The sequence below is a fragment of the Pyrgilauda ruficollis genome, unplaced genomic scaffold, assembly GCF_017590135.1.
Source record: "Pyrgilauda ruficollis isolate IOZ18807 unplaced genomic scaffold, ASM1759013v1 scaffold30, whole genome shotgun sequence".
In the NCBI taxonomy this organism is placed as follows: domain Eukaryota; kingdom Metazoa; phylum Chordata; class Aves; order Passeriformes; family Passeridae; genus Pyrgilauda; species Pyrgilauda ruficollis.
In genome coordinates this window covers 4,950,396-4,961,180 of record NW_024524378.1, presented here as the reverse complement: position 1 = coordinate 4,961,180, position 10,785 = coordinate 4,950,396, and the positions used below count along the sequence as shown (strand labels likewise).

The 10,785-nt window shown below is 46.9% G+C and overlaps 1 protein-coding gene across 1 annotated transcript; it reads left to right on the top strand.

Annotated features, from left to right (window-relative positions):
• Window positions 1-385: 385 nt before the first annotated feature.
• On the top strand, window positions 386-10,036 carry SOX17 (SRY-box transcription factor 17). Its single transcript, XM_041473644.1, has 5 exons — window positions 386-629; window positions 812-976; window positions 1,246-1,398; window positions 2,867-3,851; window positions 9,903-10,036. Exons 1-4 carry the CDS (start codon window positions 386-388, stop codon window positions 3,811-3,813), a joined length of 1,509 nt encoding a protein of 502 aa, XP_041329578.1. The 3' UTR covers window positions 3,814-3,851; window positions 9,903-10,036.
• Window positions 10,037-10,785: the final 749 nt, after the last annotated feature.

Sequence of the window (10,785 nt, the reverse complement as noted above, 5' to 3'; positions counted from 1 at the left end):
ATTCGGGGAGATTTCTTGTACTATGCAGAGCTGTCGGGCTCGGCTGCTTTCATTTAGTGGCTTTGAATCGCTCTAAAGAGGCATAGTGTGCTGCCTTTAAATACACGTTTTTTTTTAAAAAAGGCTCTTGTCTTGGGAAACTGCTCGATTTGCAGGAAACCCTCCGGATGTTTGCTGCTTTTCATGTGGCATTTGTGGTCGGCTCTGATAACGCTGGGAGCACCACTTCCAACACCGCATTCTGTAATGGACCTGAAATAGAAACACATCTCTCGCCGGAGGATCCCCACTCCGCGCCCCCGCGCTGTGTACCGGCGGGTTTAAAAGGTCAATAAATCACAAGGATGAACTCTCGGTGGCATTGTTAGGTTGGGAAAGTTAACGAATGACCCCAGGAGTCGTGCGACCACGAAGGTTTCAGGAGTGTCAGAAGAAGCTCCCTATTAAACGCTGCGGGGAAGTCAGCTCTAAGCACAGAGGGCGACTGGACTCTGAAGCAGCGCAATGCTGTTTTAAAGTTACAATTCGAAAAAACCCAAACAGTCAAAACAAAAAGCTAGAAAAGGAGGGAGATAATCTGTCTATAACGCCAGGGGCACTTGAAGCGTCACAAACTGCCAACATTTTCTGTACAAACCAGGGAGCTTTTACTTTCTCGGCTTCAATTCAAAACACACCTTTTTTCTTTGATCCCAGATCAATGAGCTGTAGAAACGGTTTCAACAAATCTCCCAAACAAAGTCAACTGTAGTTGCTTAGTTTATTACCTCATGTTCATTATACAGAAAAACATTTTCCCTTCTGCTGAAAGTGACAGCCCTAAAAATTGCTGCAAGCTTTATGTGCAAGCAGTCCCTCTACTCGCTGAACTTTTTCAGTAAAAGCCCCTGCGGAATTCTTTCGCTTGCCTCAATTCTGCTAATTAGAGCGAAAGAGAAATTCTGGCGTTTTAACAAGATCAACTGGTTAAAAAAAGGTAATACTCTCTCCTACGGTTTAAACTCCTAGATGGTTAGTCTTGTCGAGTCAGTAATGCGGCGTGAGCTGGGAGCTGCTCTGGGAAGCAATGGAAACGGACCCGCTCCCTTAGAGCAGCGCGTTGCTGTCTACTGGGATTTTGTTTTGCTTGGAAGTTGTGTTGCTGATTCCCTCAGCTGAGTATTCTGTTATCCGCAGGGAAAAATACACACGCTATCCTCACGCATGAATTTTCTTTAAACACGATTCTGATACTGTTTAATTCAGAATTTTCTCTGGGTATCGGCCGTGCGTCGGTGCGTGACCTGTTTCGGGGCGGCTGGCCTGGGATTGAGGGCTCTGAGTCCCGGCACGTCGGGTCGGGAAATGTCACAACCTCAGCCATAAAACTAAAGCCATTAGAACGCCAGCCTTACCCAGGTACGCCCTAAGATAGTGTCCCAAAGGCGCTGGACTAAAAACGAGTGAAAAATAAATTTATTCCTGACGAGCGTTGCTGGTTATCGCCAATTCTGGGCTGACGGTCGGCTTTTGCAAGCGCAGTGTCACTGTTAATTTATTTTACAATCAATTCTAAGTGCATAATACTTTTGCAAGAATGGTGCGATTATATACTAGTTTGAGATTAATTTAAACACACATATATGTAGGATCACTGTTTTCACCTCCGCTGCTTTTTAGAGCACGTAATATAAGGACTAAAAGCAAGTTTGTTTGAATCGCTGCTTCTGTGCTGGACTAGCATGAGTGTTTGAACAGAGGAAAAGAAAATTAAATTTTTTTTGTTTGGTTTAGGCAGATATCAGTCTTTTGATAATAGTTTCGACTCCTTGCAACAGGGATAAATATACTATAGTATTATGCTGGAAACATATAGCTTGTTTATAATCTCTAAAAAGCAGTGGGGAGGAGAAAGCTAAATGTAAAAATGACTGGGAAATTGTCTTCACCTGTATTAGTCCCTGGCAGCTCCGCCACTGCGGTCTTCTGCTTTTTAAAGCATCTGTCCGTCAAGTGTAAAGGAGCAGGCTTTACGTTGTGCGAAACAGGAAATTCAATGTTAGAATACGTTAATGGTTATTCTGACTTCATTCATTTAATTTCAGCGAGAATTCTTACAATATTGGTTTATTTGATCAAAGTGGCTACCCAAACAAAGGTGTTCTTAACAAAATAAACCCCTTTGATCTTCAGTTTAAAGCTGAGTGGTTTCTCAAATAAGCACTGATGCATTTAATAGCACCGCATAACAATGCAAATATTAACCAAAGCGTCCATGAAAACTCCGTATTCGACATTAGTTTGTATGCCATAGGATAATATAAATGGTGCTGAAACAAAATTCTGTTTATTCTGAAGTGATGAACATTTTTCAAACATCTATTTGAAATTACAGTTTATTTATTTGGGCAAATCAGAGAAATCCTAATAACGTAATGCCACAAGCAATGAGCACTGCAAAGTTCAACTTATTAATAATAGCTACAAAGAATATTTATGCTTTTGACAGACACTGAATAGCTTTAGGAAGTAAGAAAAAGTGAGAGAGGATATGTATCATAGGGTTTACTCTGGGTTCAGCATGCTACTGTAGAGGCAGCTGAGCTCTTTCATGGGTTTACGAGGGCAAATATGCTCAAGTAGCGCTAGAGGGTAAGAAGCTAAAGTGTGAGGCACAGATGATGACATGTCTTCTCATTACCAAGCTACATCCCAAATCTGCCTGTCGGAGAAGCTGCTTGTGCCTCTCAGAGTGTTACGGGGTATCTCGGCACAACCGGTGGCGTCGGAGGGCGAGCGAGGATCGCGCACGGCCGGGCGGGGCTGGGGCTGCGGGCGGGGCCGGTGTCGGTGTGGTCGGGAGCGGGCGTGGGTACCGCTCGGTGAGCGGGCGGTCTGACGGTGTCGGTGGGCGCAGGTAAATCGTGGAAGGCGCTGTCGCTGGCGGAGAAGCGTCCGTTCGTGGAGGAGGCGGAGCGGCTGCGGGTGCAGCACATGCAGGACCACCCGAACTACAAGTACCGGCCGCGGCGGCGGAAGCAGGTGAAGCGCCTGAAGCGGGTGGAGAGCGGCTTCCTGCAGCACGGCCTGGCGGAGGCGGCGGGGCCCGGGCTGGGCAGCGAGGTGTCCGGCGGCGGCGGCGGCAGGATGTGCGTGGAGGGCCTGGGACTGGCGTACGGCGAGCAGGGCTACGCGGCGGCGGGCGCGGGCCACTACCGGGACTGTCCGCCGCTGGGCGCCGCCGCGTTCGACGGCTACGGCCTGCCGACTCCGGACCCGTCGCCGCTGGACGCGGCGGAGAGCGAGGCGTCCTTCTTCGCGGCGGGGCTGCAGGAGGAGTGCGCGCTGGTGCCCTACGGCTACGGCCCGCACCCGGCGGCCGCCGAGTACCCGGCAGCGGCGTCCGAGAGCCCGTCGGGCGCGTCGCTGCGGCGGCACCTGCCGCCCGGGGAGGCGCTGGGCGCGGGCGGGTCGCTGCAGGGGCTGCTGGGCTGCCCGGCGCCGCTGCACGCCTACTACGGGCAGTGCCAGCCGCCGGGAGCGGGGCGCGGGCCGCCGCCGCCGTCGGGGGCCGTGGGGCAGCCGTCGCCGCCGCCCGAGACGGCGCCGTGCCGGGAGCAGCTGGAGCAGCTGCGGCCGGAGGAGCTGCTGGGCGAGGTGGACCGCACGGAGTTCGAGCAGTACCTGCGCTTCGCCTGCAAGCCCGAGCTGGGGCTGCCCTACGGCGGCCACGACGCGGCCGCGCTGTCGCCGCCCGAGGTCGCGGGTCCCGTCTCGTCGGCCGTGTCGGACGCCAGCAGCGCCGTCTACTACTGCGGCTACCCCGACTTGTGAGGGGCTCGCTGGGGCACGGCACGGACACTGGCATGGAGGCGCCCGGCCCCGCTCCTATTTATCTAATTTATTTGAATCTTGAGAACTGACAGGGTATCCGTGACCTACTCGAGGTTTAAAAGGTGATGTGCCATCTCGCTGTCCAGGTGGTGCAGGTCTTACCATCACTGTCCGACAGTGACATCTAAAAGTGATTCTGCGGTGGAATGGTGATACTAGGGGCACACGGAGAATATAATTTCAGATCTTGTTAGAGATCCACATGCTTTTGTATGTTTTACAGAGTGCTGTGTTTTATATGATGGATTTGTACAGAATGATTTTGCACTTTTACAATAAAGGGAAAATAATAAAACTGGTCTCTGATAACTCCTCCAAGAGGTCTTATCGTCCTTTGTGATTGGTTGTTACTGCCTTTTAAACTACTTCTGCAAGTGTCCCGTGCACTAAGCATTAGGTCCTCTCACACTTTCTGTAGACAGTCTTCCTTAAGTTTCTCCTGCTTCACTTACAGACAAAAAACTTAAACCTTCAGTAACTGCCTACTTCAGGCTCTTGGGTTTTTGTTTTTTTTGTACTTTCTTATAGAGCTGGTTAATATGGCTGAATTAAAAAGAAAGAAAAGACGCATTTCACTTTTGAAGTGTCAAAAGTCTCTATGAAAGTGCCTACTGTAGTACATTAAGGTTTGCTCCGTTTTTAAGGAAGCAGGAATTCGTTGATGGGATGGGTGGATAACAGCTGCTTTAAGCACCTCCTGGGACAGATTGTCTTTCCTGTCGCCGTAGCTGCCTTGCTGCGGGGGGGGGGGGGGCGGGGTATCACTTCTCTGCTGCGCAGAACAAGAGCTGTATGTCAGGATTCAAAGTAAGTGAAAAATTACGACACGAGCCTCCAAAGGGGGAGGTCGGCCGGGAGCATCCCAGTCAGCACTCTGCCGCAGCGCTCCTTTCATCCGTACCTCCCAGAATCTTACCTTTCCTCTCCTAAAGAAACCCCTTGGTCGATGTCATCGCACCTAGTGATAGAAATATCTTCGTGCTTGAGAAATGGGCACCCTGTAATTAAACTTGGGCGCAAAAAAAGACCTTTTCATTTAGATGTTAGTACTGAGTCCGGCTGTGGGATGGGACTGATAAATTAATTATGTCTATTGCTTAAATCGGGGGAGGAGGTAACAGTCATCTGGGTCGTTTGCTTCCTAAGATAAAGCTGTGGAGCTGAGCTCCGGGGAGGAGGGGTCAGGGGCCTAAGTGGCAGACTTGCCCACTGATTAGCCTATCTTCCACGAGGACGGGAAATTAAATTGGGTCCGTTTTCAAATTACAATTAAAGAGACTTATGGTTGTATCCGTGAAAGATGAATAGATGCAAACTGCCTCAATCAATGAGATTTGAGAGCAGCCTCCTCGGCAAAAATCGACTGAGTAGTTGCGCACTGAGTCTTGAATCAAAAGGCATTCAGACCCTTAATATTTAGTAAGATAGTCTACTCTCTAGTTTCTTAATCTTCCCATTTTACTTTTCGAACAGTCTTCAGTTCTAAGAAATATATCTAAAATATCCATCCTGTCACTCTCTTCACACCTCTCCCAACTGCACGTGAGAAAAATTATGTCATTCTGAAATATGTGATAGTTCAGAGAAAAGACACAATACGTTTTCTTGATTATTTAATTTGGAAAAATAAAAACAAAACAAACAAGCAAAAAAACTCCATTACATGTTTAAAACATAGATACGTAAATCAAGGAAATAAATATGCATGAGAGATGATTTCTTGTTTGGTTGAGTTTTCCTTTTATTATGGTATTTAAACCTACGTGATTAAATAATAAACCTTATTAAAATAATTTTGTCATTTTCACACATGTTCACAGCTTTCTGTGGGAAAATCACTGTGGCTGGTTTGGGAAATGAATCACAATAAGATTTTCATAACTTCAGTCACCATTTCATTTTTCCTTTAGATGCTGGTTTTGCTCCCCTCTTCTGTCCTTCACCCCAACTTGTCAGACAGCTGAAGCCCGAAGCAGACTTGAAACTGTAAGTGGCTCATAATGAAGGTTGATAATATTCTACCTTTTCTTTTCTTTTCTTTTCTTTTCTTTTCTTTTCTTTTCTTTTCTTTTCTTTTCTTTTCTTTTCTTTTCTTTTCTTTTCTTTTCTTTTCCTCTTCTCTTCTTTCTTCTTTTCTTTTCTTTCTTTTCTATATTGGAAGGGAATGACACTAAATTTAAATAAATACACTGGTTTTGGTAAAAGTGTCGGCCCACACAACAGTCCAACACACCACAGGAGTGTCGAACTGTGTGTGGTGAAGATGTGGTAGATATTCCAGCAACCCTTTTCACAGAGATTTTGCAGACTCAGATTTAAGAAGCATTATTTTCCTGTATATAGCCAGATGTGTAGCTCATTTTTTTAGCCCTTTCTTTTGAGAAGAACGGTCTCAAGCTTCTTTAAAATGTCTGAAACGATTTATGCACTGCCAATGTGCATGAAGCAAAATATTCTGAATCTCCGCCCAAGCCCTATTTTCCTCAAAGCACCTGGACTTTCTGATTCTAGATGACAGACACCCAAATCTGTCCGGTAGCCCTTTTGAAAGCATTAAACCTTCCTCACACCCGATGAGCGCAAAAACCAAAATTATTAATATTTTTTTCTCGAGAGTTTTCCGCATCAAGGTTCTCGCTGTCCGCCGGTGAAGGCAGTTGCTGTGTGCCCCGGGGATTGTGGAGAAGGCTTCAAGTGTGTGACAGAGACCGAGGTGGCTCCTGGCCGCACTCTTCAGGCAGAGTCGGGGTCTGTCACTCCCACTCCGATCCCGGCACTGCACTCAGGGCAATTCGCTCCCTGGAAACCGCACTTCTGGTTTACTCCACAAAAGTAAACCACAAAGACAGGGTGGCATCAGCAAAACCTCTCTAACCTTACCCAAACTCTTTCTCCAGTTAAACAACGGCATTGCCTGGGCAGCGCCTTCCAGCCCCGTCCTGCAGCAATGGTGAGTGCTCTCTGAAGCTCACAGAGATCGCTTATGCCCCAAAGCCCAAAAGGTATTCAGCTCTTTGTCTTTTGTTTGGTGTTGGGGTTTTTCAGTCCCTCTCTCATTAATTCCCAATAAATCCCTGGTAACGTTTCGATTTTTCTTAACACAGTCAAATCCCTTACTTTGGTCGTTAGTGTCACATTGCAGCTGGAAGAGTTTGGTTTGTTGTTTTACTTCTGAGTGGGTTGGTTAAAATTATTGCACTTTCTGCACTGCAAAATGACAGGCTATGAACGCATTTGTAGAGAAAGGAGTAGGTTATTTGTTTCATTTCCCTGATTCGAGGGTTGCAAAGCCACCCGGACGTCGCTGCTGTTAACACTAACCCACAATCTGTTCCTGTTCTGGATTATAGGGTCCTATAGGTGTTTGTGATGCCCCAAGGCTGAAGATCGGGGGGGCATTACATGCTTGTATTTATTATATATATATATATATATATACAGTTTTATATATATATATAGTTATATATATGTATGTATATAGTTATATATAGTTATATATATATATATGTATGTATATAGTTATATTGTATTCTGGAACTCGTTTCAAAGCCTCCTTTAAAAAACAAAACCAAACAAACAAAAAATTTCCCGCTCCTAATGTGTGCTACTGAATCTCTATTTTTGCTGCTCGGAAGTCACTCGTGCTCAGGGGAGCTGCTGTTGGTGACGGATCGGTAGAGCTGCTTTAGAGGACAAGCCCGAACTCATGCCACCAAGTCGTTACGTGGTATGACTGAAAGAATTGCGGGGTGCAGTCCTTGTCACCGCGTGATTCTGCTCGCCGGCCGGTCAGCTGTGACCCGCTTGATCCGGCCAGCTGTGAATTGCTCCATTTCGTGTCTGCTGAAAAAAACCTACGGCAAACTGGGGAGGTTGGGTGTCTCCTGCCCCATATTCGGCACTCGCCCCCAGCGTGCTCCGAGCAGGGGCAGCGGGCACCAGTTACCTGGTTCACCGGTTCACTGGGACGGGAGGCCCAGCCCGTGGGTGAAGCATTCAACCCCCTCCCTGAGCCCCCGCCCGGCAGCCTCTGGGGTGGGAAAGTCCGCGGTGGCCCCTCGGTGGTGCTGCCAAAGAGCGAGAACGCAGGGGTGAAACAAGGGGACGGGGGCTGCAGAGCGGCTCCAGGCTCAAAGACAGCCCGCTGAAAGCAATGCAGACTTGTACGACAGGTCCAGTCCTCCCTGTCCTTGAGGATGTCAATATTTTCTCAAAAATAACTACTCCAAGTTAACTAGCTGCCTAAGCTGCCTAGTTTTTATCTCAGGGAAATTTAAAGTACGTGTCCAAGGAATACAAGTGATTCTCTTTCATATTGTGTGCATGTGTGTGTGCTAAAAAACAGAGCAGGGAAAGCCATTCTGTGTTGGGATAGGAAAATAGTTTCAAACTAAAAGAGGATCCTTTTAGATAGATTGGTGCTATAAGGAAGCAGGCTTACAACGAGGGTGGTGAAACACTGGAACAGGCTGTCCAGAGAGGTTGTGGATGCCCCATTCTCGGAAGTGTTCAAGGCCAGATTGGATGGGGCTTTGAGCAACCTGGTCTAGTGGAAGGTGCTCCCGCCCATGGGAGGAGGGGCTGGAATTAGATGATTTTTAAAGTTCCTTCCAACCCAAACTAGTCTATGATTACTTCCTGCAGTTTAAAGGGTTTATATATATTCAGCTATCTTCTGTCCAAAAGCAATTATTCCAGACTTGGTCTGACATCTTTACCATTGCCAATGGATTGTTTCCCAAGTAGGTATTCTGCCCCCCGAACCTATCCCAGCCTGCAGGCATTTAAATTCGCTTTTCCGGGTTCCAGACTTATGTGGAAGATAAAGGATTCTAAGTAACTCGTGCTAGTGTGTCTCTTTGCAAAGAACTAACACAGAAATTTATACTCCGCTTCAAGCTAAACAGAGGAACACAGAGGCACCAGGAAAGAACGATGATTTAAATAATTCCTATGTCCATCGCTGGAGAGAAGACTGGGGTTCCGGACGGCAGGAATCTGTCGAGGGTGCTCCTGCTCCCACTCCCCACCCGGGATTTACCGCGGTGCCTCGAGGGAGCCCGGCCCGGCCGCTCCACATACCTGGTGGAGATGGGCTGTCCTGGAAAAGCGAACCTCATTGGAAAGGGGGGAAAAGGGCGTTAATGACCGGCAAACTTTATTAATGAGGGCAGGATTTATTCAGTGTTTTTTTTTAATCGCCTGTAACTTCACGCCTTTTCTATTCAGATAATGTGCGATCTCATGTATCAAGGCATAGATGCGCCCTTCAGCTTGTCCAGCTATGCTGGAGCACAAGAAAAAGATCCAAGAAACACATCCCAGGTGGTGCCAAGGTTTGCAAGTCGTGCTCGTTTATGGGCAAACTTTCTCTGCATTCACGCTGTATGAAATATGGCACTGATAACACATCTTCCGAGGCACGCGTTGAAAAATAAGGTTGTTGGTACTATCGAAAATACGATCGAATACCAGAAAACCGAAATGAGAAGAATTATTACCGTTTATGAGAACGTCACATTTATCAAGACTGCTCCCAATATGATGGCAGTAGGATAGTTGTAAAAATAATTAAAACCGCCTTGAATCCATCACCTGTTCTTAGGAATAACAAACAGTATTGTCTTTACAACTTCTCTATACATTCCGAAAAAAATGAGGTTCGCTTAATTTTGAATACCTCGTGATTTAATGAAACCAACTTGCTAAGGAGGCAAAGCACAGAGAGCTGACGGCAAGGGGATCCTGCGAGGCCGTGACAGTGACAGCCAGACGGGAAAAAATCTGTCTCTGTTCGCGGAACTGCCTCGCCATAGCTGAAAGCGCGGATGCACCGAAGCATTCCCGCGCCGCTCCCTCGGAGCAGTTGGTTACGGGGGAAGAGGGCAGAGCAGGAGCAGCCAGAGCAGCTCGGACCTACTCAGGTAGCGCTACAGGATACGAAGCTGAAATGTGAGGCACAGATGATGACTTTTCGTATCATTACCAAGATACATCCCACATCTACGTGCAGGAGAAACCGCTTGAAGGCGCCCGGCCCCGCTCCTATTTATCTAATTTATTTGAATATCCTTTGGACTGGTCCACGAACTTTGTCTGGGCGGACAGAAGCTGCTATCCCGGTTATCATGCAGGCTACAAGCCTCTTTCGAACTGCTTTTCGGCTGCTCTTAATGGGATGTTTACATCTTTTTTCCCCTTTCGTCCATGTGCGTGATAATCGATATTTTTGCAAAATCAGCAGTCTTACATGTTTGCTCAAAACATGTTTCTAGTTGTGTTTTTTAACTATATCTGTGTTTTAGTATTTGCGGAAAATAAATGAATGTACAGTTGTTTCTGTCATTCTTCTTGGTCACCTGGCCCTTGAGTGGGAGCAATTTTAAGTTAAATTTGTAATGCCCTAAGGCGATGCTTTCCAAAGGCAGATACGCAGTGATTCTTTCACCATGACAATGGCTCTAAAACAGCCTCCGGGACCTAAGATTTTTTTTCCGGGTGTGGCTGTATTCTTATCACACAGCTTAATGGTCAGATCTCTGCTGCTGGTCTGTCTCTTGGAGTACAGAACATGTGATTGGACTTGGGTGCATTTTATAGGTTTTTTCCTCCTGATTTGAGTGCCATGGGTTTCATGCTCAGTTTGCACCAGTGAGGAGAAAAAACTGCAGCTCGAGTGCTCATGTCGGCTCCTGTCAAGTATCAATCAGCTGAACATTAAAATGGGTTTTTTAGCATGTTCGTGTGCTCTGTTGTGACGTTTCTGCCGCTGCAAGGGTACAACTATATTGTCACTCTTTTGATGTTTGGAAGATGCTGGCTGGAGTGAGCCTACAGTAATTGTGGTGGAGATTTTCAGATATTTTCATTTGCCAATGACAGTTCAAAAGTGATTTGCAATAACAAATATTT